Source organism: Python bivittatus, unplaced genomic scaffold, assembly GCF_059951505.1.
Source record: "Python bivittatus isolate LINGU-HERP-01145 unplaced genomic scaffold, Pbiv_v1 ctg000350_np1212, whole genome shotgun sequence".
Classification (NCBI taxonomy): domain Eukaryota; kingdom Metazoa; phylum Chordata; class Lepidosauria; order Squamata; family Pythonidae; genus Python; species Python bivittatus.
In genome coordinates this window covers 32342892-32370262 of record NW_028277074.1, presented here as the reverse complement: position 1 = coordinate 32370262, position 27371 = coordinate 32342892, and the positions used below count along the sequence as shown (strand labels likewise).

At 34.7% G+C, this 27371-nt stretch overlaps 1 protein-coding gene across 6 annotated transcripts; it reads right to left on the bottom strand.

Moving 5' to 3' along the window:
* Positions 1 to 34: 34 nt before the first annotated feature.
* Positions 35 to 27337, bottom strand: BCLAF3 (BCLAF1 and THRAP3 family member 3). Of its 6 annotated transcripts, none has more exons than XM_088144853.1 (12): positions 23367 to 26846; positions 20846 to 20919; positions 19698 to 20276; positions 18739 to 19350; positions 13107 to 13285; positions 12344 to 12452; positions 11633 to 11696; positions 11052 to 11167; positions 7515 to 7629; positions 5516 to 5608; positions 2888 to 3037; positions 35 to 443 (listed from the first exon to the last, which is right to left on the bottom strand). In XM_088144853.1, exons 1-12 carry the CDS (start codon positions 23403 to 23405, stop codon positions 429 to 431), a joined length of 2145 nt encoding a protein of 714 aa, XP_088000979.1. In that variant the 5' UTR covers positions 23406 to 26846; the 3' UTR covers positions 35 to 428. The 6 variants fall into 6 exon arrangements, with proteins under 6 accessions (XP_088000979.1, XP_088000978.1, XP_088000980.1 ...); XM_088144852.1 differs by lacking the exon at positions 35 to 443 and adding an exon at positions 26855 to 26873 and having other exon boundaries at positions 451 to 3037; positions 23367 to 23547; XM_088144854.1 differs by lacking the exons at positions 35 to 443; positions 23367 to 26846 and adding an exon at positions 27079 to 27337 and having other exon boundaries at positions 451 to 3037.
* Positions 27338 to 27371: the final 34 nt, after the last annotated feature.

Sequence of the window (27371 nt, the reverse complement as noted above, 5' to 3'; positions counted from 1 at the left end):
GCACAATATGGTTCTATATATCACAGACTATAGGTAATTGTTTTGTTTGTTTATTATATAAGCAATAAACTTTAAACATATAAACTTTATGTATAACAACTCAACTCCTAGTAATAAAACCATGCTTAGAGGAAAAAAGATAATAAATTAAGATTTCCTTCAGGTGGGCTTTTTTTTTTTCAGACTTGTCTTTAAGAGGAACCAAAAGGACATTCCTACAATGTTCAGTTGAAAGCTATTTTTGAAAAGCCATTATTAAAACTGTAGAAAAGTCCTGCAACGTTATACTACTAAAAATAAAATTATCTTTATCAAGAAAAGTTAAAGTATTAGATCTATTTTTCCATTTCAATTCTTGATAGCATTATTAAATGTGAACAGATGCTTCTATAAAGAGATCATCTTATTATCTACTTCAGCACTGTAGCTCAGATGTCCAGTTCCTGTGAAAGGAATAAAAAATAAATTACATATATACAAAAGTTTCTAATTTGTTAGCAAAAAGTATTAATCTGTCACACTTCAAATTTTTATTTGTTTAGCTTTTCAAAAGCTAATTTTGAATTTCCAAATTTTACCAGTACTGCTACATGTAACAATCCTCATAAACTTCACCCAGAAGAAGAACTCTCAAGGGATTGGAAAAGCATTTTGTTGTACCAAATCCTATGTAATTATTAGACTTCTGGAGTTTGCAATATTTTATTTCTGTACATTAACTTTAAAATGCAATTTTATAGATGCTTAAATTGGTTCATTAGTTGATAATAAAACATCATGCATCATGCAGGAAAACACCAAGAACCTATTTACAATCATTCATTCATTCTAAATAGTTCTACTTTTATAAATTTAACTATGCTGCAAAATGCCATCTACTGAATGTATTTGAGCAATCTCAGTTTTGGGCAATCAGTGATTATCTCAGGTGATCATGTAAGTTGGGTCTGTGTCTGACTTCCATATCAATGGAGGCTGTGTATAAAAAACTTTTCTGCATCTGATTGCTTTTTTAAAAATCCTTTTTTCTTCTTCAACAACAACAAAAAGGCTCTTTGCCTGCCTCTAGAAAACTGTATCCCTTCCCAGAAACAAAGGCAAAGACAATTTCAAGTACTTCATTCTAGTTTGGTTAAGTAGGTTTCGATTGGAAAGAATTAAGTTTTGGTTGGACAGATTCACATTGGGTGGGTTCACACATTGCTTTAAGCCATAATGTTGTTTGAGTAGTTTTGGTTTAGTATAATAGATAAACTCAACCACTGGCCTATAGATATGATTTAAGGCTTAATACTGAACATGAACCAAGCCATTCTTTCCAATGGCATTTGCTACATGAGGATTTAATCATGTTTGCTGAATAAACTATTGTGGCTTGAGTTTCGTGTAATGCTAAGCCTTAATGACTTAATTCATTACATGAGGCCAAAATTAATCCAATCTCATTAAAGCTTAGTACTATGTGTGAACCCAGGCTGTTTCTCTTATAATTAGGAAAAAGCAAGAGAAAGGACTATCACTTTGCCCAGAATAAAAAAAGCAGTCAGCTTCTCCATTAACCTCTTTCTGTTTCTTTACAAGGCTGAGGGGAGAGAAAGAACATAACTTATATAGTTGCACCATATTTTGACTGGACAGGTTTATTTACTTGTGTATTAATTGGTACATTTAATTTACAGCCCGCACTTCAAACTGAAAGTATCCTAGTATGGCTTATAGATCAATAAAAACAGTAAGTCTGCTTTTAAGTTTACATTTTAAAAAGACAGAAAAAAGGGTAGTGTAGAATAAAAAGAATATTCAGGTAACTATAAGGATCTCTTGTCTCTCGCTATGCTATAACCAATTGAAGTGTCTGTTGGAAGACCACTGGAAGGGTAATGCTTGATGGAAGTGACTAAATAATAATAATATTAATAATATTATATTATATATATTATATATATTTATTTATATATATTGTATATAATATGATATAATTAATATATTATATAATGATAATATTAATAATAAATAAATAAATGGAGCTTTTCTCTTTCTCTGCTTCCCTGTTGCTAAAACAGAACATGAAGAGAAAAAAGAGAAAACTCAGCAGAACCATAATTTACTGAAGGCTATCCAGAGTTATATTTTCTTCCTTTAGAATTAAGCTTTAAATCTAAGGAAGGAAGGCAGGCAGTGTCCTGCCTTAAAATCCTGAAAAAAAATTAAAGAGTTGGCTGGAAAAATGCAAAGGAAAGTACATCAGACGTTATCTCATGCAGCTCTGTGAATGGAGATGAGGAGGAGACAAAATTAATAAGAAAGTGGTAGATTACTTTCTGATTATTTGCAAGGCTGTTTGCAAGTAAAGAGATACACACATTAGGCAGCTCTGAATGTGGTTTCTCACACTGATTCTTAGGTGATGACCATACACCTGTGATCTCTTCATCAAAACAAGCAAGTGTAAGAAGTCTACTTTTCCAGGCCAGTCCCAATTTCTACTATTTTAGCTTTCTATTTTCAGAAATAAATAACCAGATGTCATGAAACGAACTACACATTGAAAGTGGAATTTGACTCCCTCTTTCACAAATTAATCTACCTTGTAAGATTATCATGAAACCAAACTGCCACTGTGAGAGAGAGAATATAACTGTAACAAATGAATACTCAAAGATATAGCTTTCCAATTTCTGTTACATTTAGCAGGATAATGACAACTGTTTTATTACAATTTTGTAGAACTTGCCATGATTTGATTGCACTGATAGTATAGTTGTCATCTATACTACTGTTTGTATTTGGAATTCATTTTCTTGTCTATTTGTGGAATTCTGGTCATTGACCATAATAAACCTTTGCTGACAATTATTCAAACTTTGACCCAAAAGAATTCATTCACCTGCTGTTTCCTCAAAAGTCCTTCTCTGATTTTATAAGTGGTAAATCCTCTTGATCCAGCATAACGTAACCGCTGATATTTAGCTTGTATGTACAAACCCTTCTGTACTAAATTTGATCTGAAGTGGGGGCGCCCATCAATAAAACTGTACTGTTGAGAAAAAAATCATGTAATAGTTTTCAGAATCTTATCTGAACAATCTTTAATAGAAGAATCAAGAATTTTTAAATATAAATTGTATTAGCATACATATGCATTATAATTTTAAAGAAAAACTTGAACAGAATGTTTTAAGCCTTCTCCGTGTATTCTAGTAAAAGGAGTAAAATGTTTAATAATAAATTACCCCCAAACTCCATTAACTAGAATACCACACAGAAACATTATCCAAGAAAACATCATGATCAGCAGAATAGATAGCAAATGTGTGGTTGAAACTCCACTCCCTTTTATGGGCAGAACAACACACATAAAACAGGAATGGGGCTTTCTTTGAGTAGTTGCAGCCTCTCCACCCCGTATAAAACTTGTCTTATGATTTGAAATCATAATACACAAAATAAAGATCAGAACTATAACACTGCCATTAATATTTCAAGAATGTGTAAGATTAACTGGTCTTATTACTGATTATATAGGAAATCTGGTATAATTATAAATTATGATTTAGCTGAACTAGGTTGGCCTCTTCTCAACATAACAGTCCTAGTGTTTTCCAACCATTATTATGAGCTAGCTTTTCTACTCTTTGCCTCTTGTTGGTTTGCCAACTACCACTTTAGCTCCATCAATCCAACTTTAAATCCCCAAATTTAAAAGCTTAAGTTATTATAGGCTACAATATAGCATTAATTAAGATATAACATTAAATAACACTAAAAAATACAATTTAAAACATGCCAGAAGACAGCTGCCGTTGTTAAATATCATTAAAATTTGAGATAATATTGGTATGTAACACAAATGTTCGGGGACAGAGTTTCATAAGCACTAGCGCATATATAAAGGTCTGCTTAAAAATACTTCAAGATTTGTCAGAGAAGGCAAACAACAAATCTAAAGGGCTTACATTACAGGGCAACAGACTTCACCTGAAAGAATATGATGTGGTTGCTATCACAAAACGACTGCTTGGGTGGGTGGATTTTTGCTTATTAACAAAATGGCTACCATGGGGAACATAACAAGTTACAAATCACAATTTTATCAAATGCTACTGCCATCCCTCCTGTATGAAATTCCTTACTACCCCTGCATATCTTCATCCATTTTGGGAAGTGGGCATATTTCCAAACAAACCAGTGAACTGCAGCCACCCATCATATTTATTGTCTAAGATAGTTTATGAGTCCTAAATGAAGCCCAGAGGCATTCTTGAAAAGAAAGCTGCTGATGCTGCAGGCTAGCTTTCTATTTTTAAAAAAATTAATGTGAGAAAGGCAGGCAGGACAGAAAGCGTGATGAACAACAAGGGAGGGTCTGTGGACCTCAAACTTGTACAAACTCCTTTAATGCAGAACAACCATTCAGCATATAGGGTAACATACTCTAGTTCCTATAACTTCCAGTACTACTTATTGCAGGTGATGCAAAAAAGAAGCTTCTCCCCAAAAGACAATACATATGCATAAAATTTCCAAATAATTCTAAATAAATCAAAGCACTAGGGTTTAAAAGAGTCTGTATTTTTTTTACTGTAAAAGCAGTAGCTAAGGGTAATTGTACAATTGTAATAGTTGTTTAAGAGACTTAATACGTCTGATCAATAAATGTTTATATATTCTTCCACATGCCAACTAAACCCCATATTACAACTGTTTTTAATTTTTATGGGACCTACTTCTTTTTCCATTTCTGTAAGCCGTCCAGAGTTGCAGCAGTGCAATGGTAGCTATATCAATTTAATAAATAAAATTTATGCAATATCTGGAAGGTAAAAAATGTATCTTTTTTCATCCTCATCCCCCACTTTCAGAGGGATAAACTTAGATTTATATAAACCAGTGTATCTTTAAGTTGGCAACAGCTTCCATTAGATAAAGTGCAATGCAATAACTTATTTAAATTATGCTTATGCTGAGAGACAGCATAAGAGTCAGAACAAACAATTTTATGTTGCATATAACAAATTAAAATAACGTAAATAGAGTAAAAATGCTAAGCTCTAAATGAAACAATGATTCTGCCTTAATTATTAAGCTTCATTTTTTAATAAATAAGCTGTTCCAGGTTTAATTTGGTACTTACTTTCCTACTATGAATAGAAACTCACTAGATTCATGCATGTTTACAACTTATACTAGGTAGTAGGAGATATATAAGCCACCCAAAGTCACCCTCTGGGTGAGATGGGTAGCATACAAATTAAATAAATAAATAAAGCATATTTATTAAGAAAAAAAATAGATGCTTCTGCAACAGGCATCAAAAATGGCTTTTCCTTTTCCATGGCACTCTTCTTACTGGAGGAAACTTTATTTTTAGAAATTATCGTTCATTCAATTATCTTAGTTGTAATGACTTTCTATTTTCTATAGTAACACTCAAATACTGCAAAACTATATTGCAAAGACAAAAAAAAAAAAAATTCTACTGATCCAGTAGAATTCAGTAAAATTAAAGTTATACCTTGACGGGTCTTTGTACTGTTTCAGGATTTTCAATATGCCTTTTAAATCGATTGTTTGCAATATCATCACGTGAATTTTCAGTATAATGACTCTATATTAAAAGAAAATTATAATAATTTACTGAATATCAACATATTGAAGCTTTCCAAATTATAAATGCTGCAAACCCCACAGAAAGAATCCTTTTTTCCCCTCCTTAAGTAAAACAATGAAAGAAAAAAAAGTCTGGATGTGTTTCCTCATCTTAAATAGCTTTGTCTGCAGGCTAGATATTTTATAAATATATATATTTATTTATAGGATTCATACGCCATTTCATTTCAGGAGATCTAGCAGGTGATTATAAGCAAAAGTGAAATTGCTAATATGAAATACTTTGAAGTCCTCATCCTAAACACTGTTACTAAATTATGCCTATTATGCTTATTACAAAACTATTATTTGTCCACATCTCAGATCGAGGCTTAAAGAATGCTAAAAGCAGCCTCTCAAATTCTCTACTTTTTTCACTTGCATAACATCATCTAGCTAACACACAGTTAGACTAACTGCAGCCAACCTGACCATTACTATTCAGTTTTTCTTCCTTTGGTATAGCCATTGGGAACATTGTTCTCCCCTGTGTGGTAGTGATAGGAAGTGCAAGTTTTGGGGATAATGCTGACGTATCTTGCTGTGATACAGAGCTGTGCAAAGCTATATAGTATTCTGTGGGATACACACGATCTCTTCTCTTACACAAGTTTTTTTTTCCATATATTGATTTTTTTTTCTTCTCAGTTCTTTCTTCTATGTACCCTGCTTTGACATAGCTACAATATTTTTGAGAAACTGAAAAAATGGTAGAGGAATGGATACTCTACTATTTGATGCATTTTTGGTTAAATATCTACTATGGATGAAAAAAAAAATCCATGGTTTGGTTACTGTTTACTTACAACAAATTTCCCCAACCTGGCACTATCCATATGTGCTAAGATGACACTTCCACAAATCTAATGTTTATATTAAAGAAAGACAAGATTTCTGTGTAATGGATTTGGAAAGTCAAAAGGGAATAAACTTCCTGTTGGCAAAGATAATCACGTTTACTGTTATTAAGAGAAAGTGATGATTATGGGTACAAGAAAAGAAGAGTATCAGGAACCAACAAATTTAGTTGCAACCATGTGTTTCATTCTGGCCAGTAGTCTCTTTCAAGAAATCACTATGGTATTTCATTTTTTAAAACCTGCTAGGAGCTTCCTTAGACAGCCAAATAGAAGACGTTGCTAGAACTGCTAATTCAGCCGTAGAGTCTAATTCTCTAGTTGATTGATTGAAAATAGCCAAATCATTTAAAATTTCTTTTTCTCCTACTTTCTCTGTCTTCTTTTCCTCAATCCCTGCACTGTTTTTCCAGACTGTGTCTACAGAGTCTTCAGCTACAAATGATAAGAATCCTTTCTTCCCTGTTATGCTTCTGGCTGAGATTAAAAATAATAAAAGCTTTAGCCCAACCTCAATTTACCCTGTAACATCTCTACTTGGGGTATGAATTATTTCAAAAAATGAGAGACATTCTAAAGTGGTTTTCTGCAGAAGGAAAGATATCAAATGCAACTAACTTTATACTTTCTGTATACAATCTTGTCAAGTGCATATTTTTGAGCTGTTAACACACATACCACATAAAATCAAAAATTTAATTTAAAAAACTCAATACTCTTTTTCACCCTAAGATGATATAATGTGCAAGTAACTTAAACCTGGGAAGTGTTCCCAAAATTTATAAAGCTGACAAAGGAGTCTTGGTGTCTTGCTTGATTCAATGATAAACAACAAAAAACCTTATTTAATTGTATTTATAACCTGCCCCAATCCTGAAGGAGTTTGAGTAGTGTATAACAGTAAATATAAACCAAGCAAAAAAGCAAAAAAGCAATATTACAATGAAAACTATCAAAATAAATGGAATTGTGAAATATTGTACACAACTTATATTCCTAAGAACTTACCATGTGTGGTTTCTTAATAAACTTTCTCAAAGGCTGACTTGGGAATCTTGGTGATTTCTGGTATTTGTATGTTTGAGCATTCCGAAGTTTCACAAAGTTACTACTCTGTGCGTGCCTAAACAGACAAATATTTTAGCTTTTATTGATTTAAATAAATATATTTAAACTGGCACAGTAATCAAAAAGTTAAATCAAACAACATAATTTCTAAAAATTCTGATAAACTTAACAGTAATCAGACTTTGATATCTCTAACAAATATCCTAATCGTAAAGGATCTTGCCTGTGCAATCTTCCATATGTTGAGATTAAGTACCACATTACCATTTGCAGATTATCAAGTACCACTAAGTATGTGTGCAAAGAAATCAACTGATATTTATTCTCTTCTGAAATTTCAGTTTACAGAGTTCAATATAAAGCACTAAAATAATCTGTTTTAGAAGATGGTATATTTTGCTTCAAATGAACACAAATTATTATTACATATTAAGACAGCATAGTATATCTTTATCCATCTGAAATTAATCCAGGCAATTACATTTAGACCAATCCAACTAAATCCATGGAATGAAAATTCTTCATGATCAAGTCTGAACCAAAGACTCCATAAATGCAATCTGAGAGGTTACTGATTTAAAGGGACACCAAAGTTTTACAAAAATAATATTGTGGAGTCCTTGGTGCTCTCTGAGCTTGGTTGTTTACTTGCAGACATTTCATTACCCGACTAGGTAACATCATCAGTGCACGTTATCTAGTCGGGTAATGAAACATCTGCAAGCAACCAACCAATCTCAAAGAGCACCAAGGACTCCACAGTTTGACCCTGAGACATATATATTTTCTATTAAAAATAATACTTCTCAACAATATATTTATTCAAATATCATATGCTAAAAATCCTGCTAAAATGTCAATTTAAACAAAAAATGCTTTTGGATGATCCTCCACTTTGGAAAGGTTATGAAAAAAGGAACTGAAATAGGGAGGCAACCACCAGAAATCATCTTCTATGACCTCATATATGTTAAATAGATCTGAGTCCAACAGTATTCTCTGGTTATTGGTGATTCATCTTGTAAAAATAATGACCCATTTTTTAACATACTTAAAGCATCAAACAGTGACAGCCACTTTATCATATTAAAAGTACTTTTGTTCAGAAATTGTGAATGAAAAACATAACACAATCAATATGGTACAGTTATCTTAAATTTATTAGGCAAAATGAAATCAAACTGAATTCCAGGAAATGGATGGTTCATAAAATTGGTAGCGTTCTGGTAGAATGACATGGCAATCATTCTATAGTGAAAAATGTAAACCAGTGGGGAGCAGTGTCAAAATTCAGGTGCAGCAGCAATTTATAAGAATACCTAACAACTTAATAAACTAATTCTGAAAAAAGGTAGCTCTGGCTGTGCCTGACAAATAATTCAGCATCTACCAGACTGGAATGATCATATTCCTCTGAGTATTATTTTATACTGAAGGATAACTTGAACCCAAAAAATAAAACTAGATGGCCTGGTTCTGGGAACTCTGAATCTGTAACAAGGTTCATTTAAAGTTTATTTAAATAGTGAATGATTTGGCCTGAGTGTGTGAGACAAATATATTATAGAGAGCCAAGAATGACTCATACTCTAGCAGACAGCCAGAGTTTACCTGGTCATTCATCACTCAGAATAACTTTGCCAGACAGCACTTTGCTAATATTATGGCTGAAGACAAGCTATATTTTCTGCTAGTACTGTATGGGCATAGCTATGTAGAATGTTTTGAAGGCTATATACTGTAAAGGATTTTACATTAATTAAACTGGCTTATAAAATTCAACTGTGGACATAGAAAAAGATCATGGATAGCAAATTGTGTGAGTAGTGTGTGAAAGATGGTAGCAATGGAATAAAACCAAAAGCTAAAAAAAGACACATATATGAAACACACTTGCCAAGGGCATTTGAATGACTGCATAGCATTTCTCACAATGTAGGGATGCAGCTAGTGGGGTCCCCCAGGGTTCTGTCTAGGACTTGTGCTTTTTAACATATTTATAAATTATCTGGACTCAGACATGACTAGTGGAATAGCCAAGTTTGCTTTAGAGCCCCTAAACTGTGAAGACTGATAAAAATAATAAGGGACTTGAAAGAGTGCCAAAGGGATCTCTGCACATTAGGGGAATGGGTGTCAAAATGGCAGATATCAATGTGAACAAGTGTAGAGTTATACATACTGGTGCCAAAAATCCTAACTACTTATATAAATGATTGGGATTAGATATAGCAGTGACTAATGAGGAAAGAGATCTTAGAGTAACGGTAAAGAGTCCATTGAAGGTGTTGAGATAGCTTCTATAAAAAAGACCAACAGCATTTTAGGGATAATAATAAGCAGTATTGAAAACAGAGATGCCAATATCATAATGCCCTTATATAAACCAATGGTGCTACCACATCTGGAATATTGTGTGCATTTTTGGTTGCTGCACCTTGAAAAGGATATAGTGGAGCTAGAGAAGGTTCAGAAGAGGGCAACTAAAATGTATTTATTTGTCAACTATAAATGTGACAAACAAACAAATAGAAATTTACAACATTTCATCTCAGCTAAAGTGTACTGCAGAATAGCATGAATAATTGTTGTGGTAAATGGAGAAAAAAGTTTAGATGGATGTAAGTCAGTATCCTATCTCAGCTGCTTGCATTCATTATTCTTCTTTTAACTCTTATATGGCTGAGGTCTAAATAAAACCGAATATCTCCTGAAAGCAAAAATGTCTAATGGAAAACTGACTAGTTTTGAAGAGCTGGGATGCAGAAAATGTTTCTTCACAAAGGAATAGAGGTATTAAAAATAAATGGGCATTGTCTTATGGCTATGGAAAAGGCCTAAATCTAAGCAACATGATGGGTTCTACTCCGTGACTGCTTTCTCAAAGTTTACTCACACCACCAAAAGAAAAAATATATTTTCATCCGACTATGCAGGTGGGAAGCAACAATTTCAAACCAGATATGAAAGAACAGAAAGAGTACATAATTTTCTACATCATTAACCTGAATGTGTTATCTTCCTCAATTCCCATAATAATAAGCAGTATCATATAGCCAAACTAGTTAATTTAGTTCTTCTACTAATGTAACTTATTATAGTGAGGGATTGGGCAATTCATGAATAAAGTGTTGTACGCTGCCCAGAGTCACTTTGTGAGAGATGGGTGGCTATATAAATATGATAAATAAATAAATAAAGTGTATCAGGGCAAGGAAAAGAACAGTTAAAAGCTGGTGCTAAAATCAAAATTAATTTAAATGTATCTTCTAGAAGTAGTGTAGAAAACAGAGGAAAACTATGAATTTTTATGTACATTATGACACTTCATTGAAAACTGCAAAGGGTAAAGGAAGAAAAAGAGTACCCTAAATAAACCATAAGTTCAAAGTACATGTCATGAAAGATAGCATTAGAATTTAATAGTGTGGCTATTATATTTCAACTCCAACTATTATTTTTCTTGAGAACATCTACCTTTGTGGGATATTAATGTAAAACATATTTTCATCTTCATTCTGCAATCTCTCTTTTCTTCGCCTCTCTATGTCATGTCTTAAATCATTTGGATCCTCTAGAACTCTCACAATATTCTAAAAAATAATAAATGGATTATTGAATTAAAGTTTTATTTTCATTTTTCTTCTTACCTTACTTCATTAGTAAGACCAGTATTAGAATAAAATAAAGCAAAAAGTGTTACATTTTACAATAATGAGTATATTACAAATTATACATTAGAGCCAGTGCAGTAAAATTCTCATTCAACTATTAACATCAATTTGATGAACTTGAACTACTCATTATTGGCCAAATCTACCTCACATGTTGGTTTGAGGATAAAGAGAGAGGAAAATTACATACACCAATTTCAGCTATTTGGAGGAAAATTGGAATAAGAAATATATTTCAATAAAAATAAAAGAAAGTTATAGCATTGTTTCAATAAGATAGTTACATACTGAACAAATGAACGTATGATGGAATCATTAAAATAAGATACTCTACCATGTTGCTGAAAATATGTTTTCTTTTTATTAGGATATAAACATACATACCTGTCCAGACTCACACGAAATAGCGCGTTTGTTCTGAAGTTCTGCCAAAGACATATCAATCCTCCTAATATAATGACCATGCAAATCAATAAGTTAAATGGAAAAAAATTTAAATACAACAGACACTAAATTATACAAAATAGACTTGAATAATGCGTCCTGCTGATGTCTACTGCAATTTTTTTAAAATATCATGTCCCTTTTGGTGCAAGAATGCATTTAGACCATTCTGAATATGAATAGAAAGGGTAGGTATATAATTAGATTACAGCAATAATTAGGAAGAGCCAGAAAATGAGCCAAAAAATGTTCAGAGTGGAAAAGACAGATCCCACATGCTGGATAATGCCTTAAGTTTGCTACTTTCCTTAGAAATCTACAAAAGATTCCAACTCAAAACACCATTTTGTGTGTTTCAAGTTCAAAACAAAAAACATAGGGTTTGAGAGTTTTGTCTGCAGTCAGGACAAAACATGGCCATTTCAAGTCTTTCAAGAACTGTATTAATTACAGCAGGACTTTCAAGCAATCATAAATATGAACAATGGGATATAGTAAACTATTATTCATGTATTTATTATAAATGTTTTTATGCCACTTCAATTGCCAGTTTAAATAAATTTTGTGGAAACTTTTTTTTAAAATCAGGATTATTTATTTGTTATTTAATCAACCAAAACCAATTTTAGTGGTTGAATAAATTTATTTTACCTGTGAATCTCTGGATCCAAATGTCTTTTAGCTTCATTTTCCCCTGATATATCTTGTATTTTTGAGAAGCGTTCATTTAACGTTAGGTCAGAAGATTTAAAATAATTTGCTGCAAAAACAATGAAGGAAAAATGTTAGCTAATCCTACATGCTGCAACGTCATGGTTAAAACAGCTATTGAAAACTCCACATTGAAAAAGATTGTAATATTTTATCTTAAGCCTTATAATCTTTAGAGCCATATATTCCTTAATAAATTTGTAATGGTAGCCTTCAGCATGCTCTTATTTTATTTCAATATAGCCTTCAAAATCCACTCAATAATCCTCTCACGTCAAGAAGCCCATGTAACCTTTACTGTTTAGGCAGCCAAGTACAAAAAGATCAAATCAATATTTACTTCAGTTAACATTATCTCAAATTAGAATACATAAAATATATATATGTATATGTATGTATGTATACAAAGCTACATCTGTGCCCATTAATACTCAATGGTGTTTTTCAAAAAGTATAAATTTGATCTATAGATGCATGTACAAAGCCATCAAATTTAAACTTCGTTAAAAAAATCCCACTTCTAATTTAAAAAGTGTAATATAGTCTTTCTTGAATTTTTGGCAGTAATCTCATACTACTTTATGCAACATCTGCAATATGTCACATGTCTTGGATTACCTGGATTAATGACATATAAAATATTTTGATTACAAGACAGTGATGATACCACAAACAATCAGGATGTTTAACTTTCTGTAACCACCTTTAACTTGGTGGATAATTGTGATGATTTCCTGAGCAAATTCTTTTGATGGGTTTTGTTCTACCTTCTGCGTCACAGATTTTATATGTTCAAATACAGGATGAAAACTTTCAGGTTTTTTACCCACAGCTACAAGGTCACATGATGTCTGCCTCTCCGTGATATGACCAGAAACTCCCCTGGAATAAATTTAGGAAAGTTTAGAAAATATTCCCTGTTAAAATAACATTCAAAGTATTTGAACAAAATAACAAGAGTCTAAAAAGAGAAATGAAGAATAATCCATATCTGAGTAATCCATGTAATAATAATGAGTAATCCATGTAATAATATAAATCATTCAACATACACATGTAATGTTGGTATTTAGTGCACTTCACAGTTCTTACTGCATTCATACTTAATTTTATACATGAACATATACAACAGCAAGAAGACAACCTCTTCTAGTCCATATGAAAATCTTTGCCTTCCTCACATGCAATGCAGTTTTTGCAGCTTGCATGAAAGTGTTTGTGGAGCAAAAATGCAGTCACCCAAATTTTCTCCATATACACAGTATATGGTCAAGAGTGAGATATAGTGGATCTCCATTTTTGTTTAGCTGGTGCTTGAATGCCATTTTGGTTTGTTTTCTTATAACATCATCAGACAACCAATCAGATTTCCGGATTTGTGACATCACTGATCCTAACTCTACTTTGAACTCATATCAATGCCCAAATAGCAGCTGATCATAACTCTAAGAGCTATCTGATCTTTTATGTATGGCAGAAACCAGCTCACTTTGCCTTATTAACACTTGATTATTCTTGCACCAACATTTCCCTATATTGTGGCTGGTGTGGGTCTTCCGGGCTGTGTGGCCGTGTTCTTGAAGTTTTGTTTCCTAACGTTTCGCCAGCACCTGTGACCGGCATCTTCAGAGTGCAGGAGCACAGACAGGAGCAGTTCTCTCTGTGCCCAGGATGAGGTGATCCTTTTGTGGGTATTTATAGAGATCTGGAGGGGGGAAAGGGGGGATTGGGGTGTGTGGGGGGGTTGAGTTACTGAATGTCTGCTTGTTTTGGTGTCAGAAACAATGTGTATCTTCCTGGGTATTAGGCAGGGTTTTTTCTTCTATTGAATGTTAACGAGGGGCTGCTGGGGGTGATTAGCAAGTTCATTGTGTGAACTGTTCACATGTCCTGGTGGTTGAGCTGAGTTCGTTGACCTTTTGCAGGCTGTATTTTTCAGGATTGGTAGCCAGGTTTTGTTGATTTTTAGACTCTCCTCTTTTTTATTGAAACTGTGCTGGTGTTTGTGAATCTCAATGGCTTCCCGGTATAGCCTGGTATAGTGGCTGTTGGTGTTGTCCAGTATCTCTGTGTTTTCAAATAGGATTTTGTGTCCAGTGTGCTTGAGAGCATGTTCAGCTACTGCAGATTTTTCTGGTTGCTGTAGTCTGCAGTGCCTTTCGTGTTCTTTTATCCTGGTATGGATGCTGCGTTTTGTGGTCCCGATGTATACTTGCCCGCAACTGCATGGTATGCGGTATACTCCTGCGGCGGTGAGGGGATCCCTTTTGTCTTTTGCTGATTTTAGCACTTCTTGTACTTTTCTGGTGGGTCTGAAGATTGTTTGGAAATGGTGTTTTTCCATCAGTTTTCCCATGCGGTCTGTGACCCCTTTGATATAGGGCAGAAATACTTTATTGGTGGGTGGCTGTTTTTCTTCTTCAGTCGCATGTTGCTTTCTTGGTTTGATGGCTCTTTTTATTTCATTCTTGGAGTAGCCATTCGCTTGTAGGACCCAATTAAGGTGGTTAAGTTCAGAGTTTAGGAATTGGGTTTCGCAGATCCGATTGGCACGATCCATGAGAGTTTTGATAATGCCTCTTTTCTGACGTGGGTGGTGGTTGGAGTTTTTGTGTAGGTACCGGTCTGTGTGGGTGGGTTTTCTGTAGACTTTGTGTCCTAATTTGAGGTCTGGTTTGCGTATGACCAACGTGTCTAGAAATGGAAGTTGGCCGTCCACTTCTTTTTCCATGGTGAATTGTACAATGGATCGTGCCAATCGGATCTGCGAAACCCAATTCCTAAACTCTGAACTTAACCACCTTAATTGGGTCCTACAAGCGAATGGCTACTCCAAAAATGAAATAAAAAGAGCCATCAAACCAAGAAAGCAACATGCGACTGAAGAAAAAAAAAACAGCCACCCACCAACAAAGTATTTCTGACCTATATCAAAGGGGTCACAGACCGCATGGGAAAACTGATGGAAAAACACCATTTCCAAACAATCTTCAGACCCACCAGAAAAGTACAAGAAGTGCTAAAATCAGCAAAAGACAAAAGGGATCCCCTCACCGCCGCAGGTGTATACCGCATACCATGCAGTTGCGGGCAAGTATACATCGGGACCACAAAACGCAGCATCCATACCAGGATAAAAGAACACGAAGGGCACTGCAGACTACAGCAACCAGAAAAATCTGCAGTAGCTGAACATGCTCTCAAGCACACTGGACACAAAATCCTATTTGAAAACACAGAGATACTGGACAACACCAACAGCCACTATACCAGGCTATACCGGGAAGCCATTGAGATTCACAAACACCAGCACAGTTTCAATAAAAAAGAGGAGAGTCTAAAAATCAACAAAACCTGGCTACCAATCCTGAAAAATACAGCCTGCAAAAGGTCAATGAACTCAGCTCAACCACCAGGACATGTGAACAGTTCACACAATGAACTTGCTAATCACCCCCAGCAGCCCCTCGTTAACATTCAATAGAAGAAAAAACCCTGCCTAATCCCCAGGAAGATACACACAGATTCTGACACCAAAACAAGCAGCCACTCAGTAACTCAACCCCCCACACACCCCCCAATCCCCCTTCCCCCCAGATCTCTATAAATACCCACAGAAGGGTCACTTCACCCTGGGCACAGAGAGAACTGCTCCTATCTGTGCTCCTGCACTCTGAAGATGCCGGTCACAGGTGCTGGCGAAAAGTTAGGAAACAAAACTTCAAGAACACGGCCACACAGCCCGGAAGACCCACACCAGCCATCGTATGCCGGCTGTGAAAGCCTTCGACAATACATTTCCCTATATTCTTTTCTTCAGGGACACAAGTCCACAGCATAAGACTTACAAAGTGTCACATTGAAATCTCATTCTTTGGTACATGGAGTTTCTGTTATGCTACTACAAACTTGCTGCAGAAACTTATCTTTTCTCTTATGTAGCAAATCTAGAAAATAATGCATCATAAGATGTACAGCCAACTTTCAAATCAGCAAAATGCTGAACATTGTTTGCTAAATATTAATGACAATGACTACTATATAAAGGACAGGAGCCATCCCAGTGACAGCACTTAGCCAAACCTGACTAATCTTAAAAAAGCTAAACAGGGTCAATTCCCAGGAAATGCCAAAGCTGCAGATTAGACTGAAAAATTTTTAAAAAACCTGAAACAATGGCAATGGTAAACCACTTATGCATTCTTGCAATGACAACAACCAGGATGTAACAAATCCTAACTCAACTTACGGAAAAGTGTACTTTCTATACAGTAAAAGTCCATGAAAATTAGTCACTACATGGCTACAAAGAACTGTGTCAACTTCCTCTTCCAGACAGGCCCTTGAGCTTCAGTGGTTTCTCAACTGCTAGCTCTGGCACACAACAGGAAGAGAGGAAAAAACCTGTTTCTCAGATACCATGGAGAAATAAATGAAGGATTGGGAAAAGGGTGCTATTTAAACCATGCTTCAGGCAGTAATTTAAATTGGGCCAGCTGTTCTTTGGAACAACATTTCTGGGCAGCAAAAGCCTGTGAACAGATACAGAAAATCATTGGAGCTTCTTTAGACATTGGCCATACTTTGATCTTATACTGAAGAACAAAAAGCTATAATAATGAAATACACCAATTGATGCAGAACTACAAGTAGTCCTCATTTAGCAACCACAGTTGGGACCGGCAACTTGGTTGTTAAGCGAAGCAGTCGCTGAGTGAAATAGCAACTGTGCTTATGATCTTACTTCAGCTTTCCTTTGCTTTTACAGACCTGCAAAGGTTGTAAATCTGAGGATTGGTCGCAAATTTACTTTTTCATCACTATCGTAACTATAAATGGTCACTAAATGAGGACTACCTCTATATTGAACTTTTTGAAGCTTTTAGGTACATCAAATAAAAATTAACATTTAAATAAGAAAAAAGGACACTTAATAATACCTCACCATTCTCATTTAGGTTACCCAGAGCAAGTTAATTAGTATGGAGGTACACAGGCTGTCTATAATCTCTCTTCAGCACAATCACAATTCAAATTAATGCCAAATTAATGCATTCTCATTGCAAGCCAAGTCCCACTGTTCCAAGTTATTAATGGAAGTGGAACCTGGCACTAAAGGCAGAGATGGTCCATGATTATTCAGATAGACTTATAAGGAGACTTCTAAAATTGTAACAGGATAAGAGGCCTATTAAATGACTCTTAGGTGTAACCTAAAACCATCATTCTTCTCTAGATTGTCTGAACTTCTCAAATCTTTAATTTCAAATTCTATATCCCTTGAGCTACATTTTCATCTCTCCTTTACATAATGATACATTGAACAAGTTCAACCTTTGTCCAGTGGTGCTTAAAAGTTTGTGAACCCTTTTGATTTTTCAATATTTCTGCATAAATATGACCTAAAACGTGATTTGTTTTAAGCACCATTGTAACTATCTTATCCTTTCAATAGGCTAACATGTCAACTGCCAGCATTTCACGCCTATGCAGATAACAGCTCTGGAGTTAGCTGCTGGCCTAACTCCAGAGACCAGATATGATAAACATAATAGTTATAAATAAACCAAAAACATAGGGGGGTAGTTTTCTCTAAGCTACAGCTGTGGGAGACTTCCTTGCCAAAACACAGAATGAAAAAATAGCATATAATGAGTGAAAACCTGCAACCAATTACAACTTTTAGCATCTCTTCACATTTATCCTATAAGCTAGGACTGCTCAGAGTTGCAACCAGCTATATTTAAAGAGCCATGCATTCCCTACTCCTGATCTAATATACAAGGTTTGAGTGAGAAACACTATTTGCTAAAAGTGCATATGAACATGCAAGTTTAAAACATGTTTAAAGCAACCACAAACCAGTCTCTGAAATTATAAACTAGGAAAACCTTTGTCATCCAGTTCTGATTATATAAACTGATTACAGACATGATTCACACTTTTACAGAATAAACCATTAAAAGCAAAGTTAATTCAAGAAAGTTATTTTTACATGACTTATTTTTCTGCGTTTAGGTGATTATTTAAAATTATTTTGAATTACTTTCAAACATATTTTGGAGTCTATTATTAGAAGGAGATTTTTCATTTTTAACTGCAGCCCCTTGCACTGGATATATTCATGGAGATAAAGGGAGGAAGAGTCCCATGATATTCAGATTTTCAGGAAGCTATTGGGGCAATGAAGCAAAAAGCTACTGTAATCCTCTGAATTCTGGTCACTGAAATCAATAGCACTGATCTAAAGTTATCAAAATGACTGTTTATTAAATCAAATTATTAGATTTAAGAATTAACATAAAATAGATACAGTATAATTAAAGAGACAATACCTGTATTTATGTATTGTTTTCTTCATATCCACTTTGACAGTAAGTTTTTCTTTCCTAGCATGAACATCTGAAATTTTGTGTTGGGTGTCATGCTGGTAGCTGCTGGAAAAATCTATTCTTCCCCTAAAATCCAAATCTTTCTTTATTCGTTCTTTTTCATTTTGATCTAAGGATTTAGCACATGAATTGTAGCCTTTCCCTGAATTATATTTCACTGCCACTTCAGTGTGAGGCTCTCCCATATTGCTCGCCCTGTCATTGCTATAGTGATCTGAATATTTACTATTCCAAACTCCTTTACAATAGCTGTGTTTCTTGTTGTCCAACTTCATATATTTTTCTGCTTTTTCATCAGAAATGTATTTTCCTCCATCTGGATGTCTATGACGTTTATGAGAATAATCATATGTAACCTTAGTTTCACAATTATTACTGTACTCGAGTTCAGCATGCCGTTGATCTTGAGGATTTCTTTGTTCTTCCTTTTCTTGGTTGGAAGAAGAATGATTTTGCTTCCATTTGGAATTGCTTGCTGTTTCTCTATCATACCTCTCCATTTCTTTCACCTTTTTAGAGCTGGGTCCATATTCTCTGTATTCACGGTCAGGATACCTGTGTTGATATAAAGTAGTTTATACTTGCAGTAAGGAAGAAAATGAGAATTTATGTATGCAGAATGCTGGTAAACTCAGGCTTTAGGTAGAATGTGTCACCCCGTGATCCCTCAAGCCACCAAAAAGAGGGGAAATTATGATCTTGAATATGCTAGTCACCAACAGGATTAATTTAAAAGAAATATTATTCCTCTACCACCAGTAGCCCACAATTAAACTATGTTTTATTGTTAGAAAAAATACTTTTCTGGGCAGAAATCTTCCACTATCAGGGCAAATAGTTTTCACTTGAGGCTTTACACCACTAAAAAAAAAAAAATCATTAAAACTGGGCAATTTCTCTACCTCTTCTGGGAAGAACTCCTTGGCATAAATTCATTAGAAAATCTTCGAGGTGATTGAACATACTCGTCTTCTTGTAACTGGTGGTGCCTCAAGTCATTTTCATTCCACTTCCTTTCAAACTTACATGAAGTCTTTAATGGCCTATGAAATGTCTTCATTTCTTTGGTGTTTCCAACAGGTCGAACATCTTCATGCATTTCTCTGGCACGTATTTTAGATGGATAAAATGACTGATGGTGTTCTTTGCGAGACATTTCTGAATATCTGGAAGAAAACTGGCTTCTTCTGATATTTTCATTTCTTTCAGGTGAATATATTCTAAAAGATTTATGATTATCAATGTCTTCTGAAGGGTTTCTTTTCAGAGTAGGGGAATATGATCTACATTCATGAAGTCTATGATAGTTACTTTCATGTGGTATATATCTGGGATTGGCTTGTCCATGTTTTCCATCTTCCATTCTCCAAGACATAAGTTTCTTCGAGTCTTTTTGGAAAATCTTATATTCACAGTCATAATCAATGTGATAGTGCCTTTGTCTATTGTGTTCCTGTGCCCTGAAGACTGGTGATAAAGACCTACACGTAAACACATAAATACAGAATTCTATTTAATTTCTGCAATGCACATTATGTCAGTAGGTTTGGGACTCTTACAAAATAGCATAAAAGTATTGTTCTAAGTTACCTATAGGAGTTTATTACATTTGGCAACTTTGAATTTTTAAAAAAATATTTGGAAATCTAATGTGCTGTTGTTTTTTGTTGCTTAAATTTAAATAGAGGAAAAATAAAGTAAAACTGAAACAGGTTCCCTCATGTAGATCATTCCCATTATACAGACTGGCTTCTTCTGGAAGTTATTCATATGAATTATAAATGCAGCAAATTCTAAGTGCTTCTTTTTCGATTCAGTCACCAGCTACATTCCAAATATTATCACAGCTATATGCTTAGTAGGGAATATCATACTCCATTCTAATGGATAAGAGGATCTCTCACCCTGAAATCCTGAATATATTTACTTCCAAATACAAGTATAATTGCAATTGTTAAGAATAAAATTTCTCAGAGAGTCATTTAGTGCTGCTCTCTTCTAGTAAATTAAGGAAAGCCTGTATGAGCAATCAAAGAACATGACTATTTACCTTCGTTTCCATCGTGGAGATCTTGACCGTGATCTAACCATCTTTTCATATATTTGTAAGCTGTCTTCTTTAAACTATTAGAAAAAATATAAACAAGTAAATATTTAGTAGTAACCAGTATGTATTATAACTGTTAATAGTTGAATGTTTACCAGAATATTTCAAAAAAAGTTATTTAATTTATAAATAATTAAGACAACAAGAATGAAAAGCTAAAAGAGAAAACACAACCTTATATTTTATCTGAAACAGAAATTTTGATAATTTGTTGATTTCATTTTAGTATTTTTTTAAAATATTTACTACTATTTTCTTCTAGTAAATTATTTTCTGAAGAGAAAAACATGCACACAAAAAAGTGGGACAGAAGCCTAAATCATACCCCTCCTATTAAAGTGAATCATATTTAACTGATATAAGCCAGAGATTAGCAGAAGATATCCTACAGTCTATCCATGAAGCTTTGGCAGACCACTGTGCATCAGCTAGATGTTAAAATTCACACGCACAAAAAAATGCTAAGATAAGTAAATCTTGGACACAAATTTATAGTCTTAAAAACAGAGGTACAATAATTTAACAGTCATGCCATGATTAAGAGATATTCAGTATGTACTGTTATTTTCTGAATTATCACACCCTTTTCCTGAATTATCACACCCTGTTGTTATTGTACATGATGTAGCAAAAATTATGCAATATTGAGATTATCTTCCAGATAAGCTTTGAATTAGCAATATACAAAATAAATATTTAAGATCCCCAATATGTGCTGGAAAAATAACCTCCCAAATTCAGACATGGAGAGAAATGTCAACATTTTGCTTTTCTAATTATACAGGCTCACGGTCATATCTCAGTTTTTTTATATTAATAGATTTGGAGTGCTTTCATCTACTGCATTTTGTAAAAATAGAATGCTTTCTTTAATACTCCTAGGAAGTTTTAATGACAATGCACTGTTATATTAGAGTGTACCTTAAATGAGAAAACCATAGCAGGCAATTCAGAAATTTTATTTTATTGAATGAAGTGGAATCTACCTCCCAAAAAACATTTATTACAATATATCTGTTGATTTTCATTCAGCAAAAGTTTTTTTGTATTGTAAATTATGGAGGAACCATGGATGAAAAGGTTGGTTGTGTGTTTGGATATTAGAAATCCTATGGCAGAAAGACTGACCAGCTTGGAGTTGTACATTCAATGCTGAATGTGGCTGCACTCTCTTGGAAACTCTAGGTACACTGCATGGGGATTTTCTTAGATCCACTGTCATCCAGAGAAGCACAGGCAGCAGCAGTGGTTAGCAGTGCTATCTACTCAGGTTTGTATGGCAGCTACAGATCTATTGGTGCAACAGGACCTGTTCTTGGTTATCCTATGCTCTGATTATCTCCAAAATGGACTATTGGTTAACTTTATCTGGGGCTTGCTTTCAAGATGGTTTAGAAATGTGGCTGCCATAAAGGCTGACTACAACTGTTTCCAGGATTAATCAGGCTTCCAGCTCTTCACATTTAGGGTCTAGGATATTCTGTGTATGACTACATTACAATAAAGAGTAAGATCTATATCTGAGAGTCTGCTTGAGTAATAACTATATTTTCAACAGATATTCAGACTGACAGTTCTTCCTGTATTTTGATCATATTCTACAGTATTTATACAACTAAAATCCTGAATCCCAAGGAATGGAAGATATTTAAAAAAGCTTGAATATAAACTGATTTCTAAAATGAAATGAATAAAATAAAGTAAAATAAGTCCTGGAGTGGCCTCATGAGTACGTATTTAATTGCATATATACTGTAAGGCTGAGTTCACACATTGCACTAAGCCACAGATTTGTTAACCATAGTTTTATTCTATAGTTAATTGATTGGTTTCACATAACATCCCATAAGCACTTTTAAAAAGCTGTGCTGGATCATTGTTATGTTGCCCCCATTCTTTTTTCTTAATGATAAAACAAAGCTTATTGGAAGGTCATACATGCAATTGGATGTTTTAATTATACATTATATATATTTTATAGAGACCATACATAGCTATATGACTAACAGACATATACAGTCCCAAATACTATAGCCTTTCTTCATAGGGAAGCTATTCTATTCTCTTAACCAATCTGGTTGCCCTCCTTTCCAGTTCTACATTATTATTTTGAGGTGAACTGTAACAATTGTACACCAGGCATTTACACAAAGCCATTATAATTTTGGCAACTTTATCTAATTATGTAATCATCAAATTTGTTTTTTTTTCACAGCAGCTATATACTGGGATGCTTTCATCAAGCTATTTTTCAAGTTCTCACTCCTGATTAGTCACCACAAACTCCTATCATTTTATGCAGTTAGAATTTTGACTCTAGTATGCATATTTTACACTGATCTATATTTACCATTTTAAAACATATTTCCCTAATTTGAATGATATTCTAGCTGTACTTTTTTTCTCTTAATCACTCCACATAATGTCGTCAATAGCACACTTAAATAACTATTTCACTACTTACCCCTAATTCTAGATGACTACTGAAGAATTTGTTTTTCATTGGGAAATTTTATCCATTTATTTTTATTCCTTGTTTTCTGTTATTCAACCAATTACCAATACATAACATGACCTCTCCTCTTTTCCCATGATGGTTGTTCATTCAAAAGTCTTTGGTAAGGGACTTTGCCTTTTTTTGGAAGCTGATCAACAATAATGAGACAAAAATAGCATTCCCCCCTTGGTTGATGGCTAAAATTTGCAACAAGAACAATCCATGACTAATTACAAAATGTTACTGTAAGTTTTAAAATGAATCAGTTAGGCTTGCATTATTTTATTATCTTCCACTGCAATTCTTGAGGTGTATCAATAGCCTAAAAATTCAATGTCAGTATATTTGTAGAAGCTCTATGGACAAAAGCAAGAATACCCTGAGAACAAGATGCACAATATTTGGAGAGGTTACAAAAACCCTAAGGGGAATAGGAAAGGTTCTGTAGGCCACTCTTGCATTGTCTGATGTCAGTGTTCCTAAGTCCACCGTAAGAAAAACACTGAACCAGACTAGTGTGCACGGAAGGACACCATGGAGGAAATCACCAATCTCCCAAAATGCATTGCTGCTCATGTTGTTTGCCAAAAGTCTCTCTAATTTCCCAAGCAGGTTCATGCCAGATAAGCAGACTTCTGACAACAGGGGCATATTTAGAAGGGCCACTGCTGCTAGACATGATCATAATAAGACAGGTGGTCACTCAAATATTCAGGCTCTAAGCTGTCTAAATACCAACATCTCAAATTATATCCAATAATCAACTGGCAACCAATACAGATCTTTTAGTAAAGTCACCATTTGATTCTTATACCTTGTACTAGTTAGCAGCTTAGCAATCATCTTTTGTATTAATTGCAAAATCCAGAAGCTTTACAAGGACATCCCACATATAGTGTTGTGATAGTTAAGTCCAGATGGAACCAAGGTGTGGATAACTGTCACCAAATCTAACTTAGGAAAGGTCACTGCTAGCACTCCAGTCTTAATTGTGTAAAAATTAATGTTATCTGTGAATCCAGTGATAGCTGAAGTTCAAGATGCACTCCCATACTGTGGAATTGCTCTTTTATAGGTGAAAGACTATCCAAAACAGGCTGAAGCTTATTTCAGATTCAGCTTTCTGTTTATCAGTAGCAACTCCATCTTGTCTGAATCTAATTTTATTTATCTGGCTCACCATCAACCTATCATGTTATTACTTGTATCACATTTATGGTTTAAAAAGAAAAAAAATTCTAATTCATGAAAATCTCTTAACCTGTAAATTATTTCTGCTAACTGTAGTCAGATAAGAATAAGCCATTATGTGGTTTATTTTTGGTATAGTTTGATGGTGAACACATCTGCTGTGGTTTTTAAACATGGTTTGTTTTTTGAAATGGGTTCAACCAGTTGTCTTGTACAATTTTGCCTGCATACCTAAACAATGTTTAAATGGCTTATTTCATACTCCTGCATTCTTACAAATATTTATCAAAATTAAGTTGGCTAAGTCCTTCCTTAAAGCTAACATAAAGGCAAATATAATACAATTTTGTTACAAGATTAATAGAATTCACATCAGATGGTTTTGAATGACTTTTTTTTCTGTACCCTGCTCTTAGGCAACAAACTAGGTTGTTAATAAATTTGGAAAATGCATCTAATTTGAAAAATCATGTGCTAGGAATTTATATTTCTTTTGAAATCATACTTTTATGGTTTTGTTTCACACTTATTCAATACATTACAACACTCTATTTAGCTTTTTAGAAAGAAACAAAAATATCAACCAAAATGAAAGAACATTGTACTATAAGTATTTACTCTTAATGAAGTTACTTTTTTAAATAGATGATTAAAACTGATCCATAGAGTGGTCCAATTATTACTTTTTCTTCAGGCTATTGAGGATTGTTCTGGCAAATATCTCTCAGGTGCCAATCTTGATCTAAAATTCTCATTTGCATCACCTGCATATGAGATCAACAAATTTTAACCTTTTTCACTGTAAAAAGCAAAAGGTTTCCAATAAGGAAGACTCAGGGATCTGGATTACACCACCATATATTAGGAAAAGTCTTCACAGGCTGTTACGTTTTAGCATATTATGCATTTTCAGGGAATAGATAATCACACAATTGAACATCATCCATGAGTGAATGAAAATCCCTCTGCTCGACAAAAAGAACACTATGACTATCATGGAATAAGAACTGAATCATGGAACAAACAGACATATGTAACCACAACATACCAACTGTATTAAAATTAATTTGCAGGAATGTACCTGGAGTAAGAGACATTTACTACATCTACCAAATTAGCTATAATTATCTGAACTCACAGGAAACTCTGCTTAGCAAGCTTGTCTCTGAAATGAACTATCCATAACTTAACAACCCCAATGGCAAGTTAATAAACTCAGTACTTTGTAGAATGATACTAACGCTTCTGTTGACATCATCCAAAAACATTTATAAATCTACTGAAAACAAAAACAAACATATACAAGAAATTTTAAAAGGTCACTAACATCAAACCCCATTACATATAAACCTAAACTTCTATATTATTAAAGGTTCCATCAGAAGTGCATCTAGTATCCTTTCCACCACAGACAACCAGAAGATTTTTACAGCTTACTTCTCCACAGCTGCATCATAACAACTGTTATTAGAAATAGTAGTACATGTAGTAACAACAATCTTAGTCTCTTCACACACATTTTAATTACTGTTTTTAACTACTTCTCTTGAATACTAATTGCTAGAGGTTAACCATGGGAGATGGCCATTGCCTTTTGTGCCGTTCTTAAAGGCATTAGTTTTGCTCTCCTTTCTAAATCAGCCTCATTATTTAAGTGCAACAACCAAATGAATCAAACCCCAGGTGCAAAAAAAATCATTCTACAGAATTTTTTGCTTTGAATGGTATATATAAGATTGCCATTAAAGTATCTGTTTTCCCTGTAACATCCAAAACAATTTCCATGTCCCATGGCTTTCTATTGACAATACAAAGCTCAGATCACTGAATTAAATGCTCCTCTTGTAATAAGATATAGAAAATAGTAACCTTGTAATTTGATATGGTTAACAATATGCCAGAATGGATTTTTTAAAAAACTGCTACTGTGGCAAATTTTGAATCCTCTTTTACATTATCATGATAAACGATTACCAACATTATACACTGACACATAAAATAGAGAATCTAACCCTAGTGATTATTACTAAGGTGCTATAAAACAGCATTAATTCTATTCATTAACATGGAATTCATCTCAGAAAAGCACTTTCGCTTGCAGTTTGCCAGAACTATTGCTCACTTAACTTAGGCACAAAGGAGACCTTTTCGCCTCTCCCCGCCCCAGAATAACAAGTCCACAAGATGTCCTAAGAGAAAGTTGCATTTAATACACACTAATTCCTATCCCGAACTCCGCATATTCTGGTTTTAGAGTCACGCACATAAGACGTCCCTCTTCGTAGAAAAGGGACGTGGAGGGGGCGCGTCCTGTTTGCGAAACGAGGATTGGAAAGCCTATAGGGGACGCAGCCCCTCCGCGCAGAGACCTGACCTCTGAGCCCCCGAGCGCGATACGTGCCCCCGAAAGCCCCTCCTGAGCGCTCCCGCTCCGCGGCGAGCTTAATCACCGAGGCCCAGGAAGGGGGCGGCACCCGGAGGCGCTCACCTTCCACTCTGCCCCCGCGGTTCCAGCCCTCTTCCTCTTCCTCCTCCGGTAACCGCTGCTTCAGAAAAGCTCTTCCCGCTGGACGCCTCCGCAATCCGGGCGGCCACTCAGAGGTTCTCGCCGCGCCCGGATTTCGCCCAACTTGGAGCCGCCAGGTTCAGGCCGGGGTGGAGCAGAAGCCCCGCGCGGCGGAGGAGGGAAAGGAAAAGCCCGTCCCTACCAGCCCGCCTGCCTACTCCGCCTCAGGCAGAAGGGTTGGGCTGCGTGCCCCGGAAGTAAATGGGCCGGAAGTA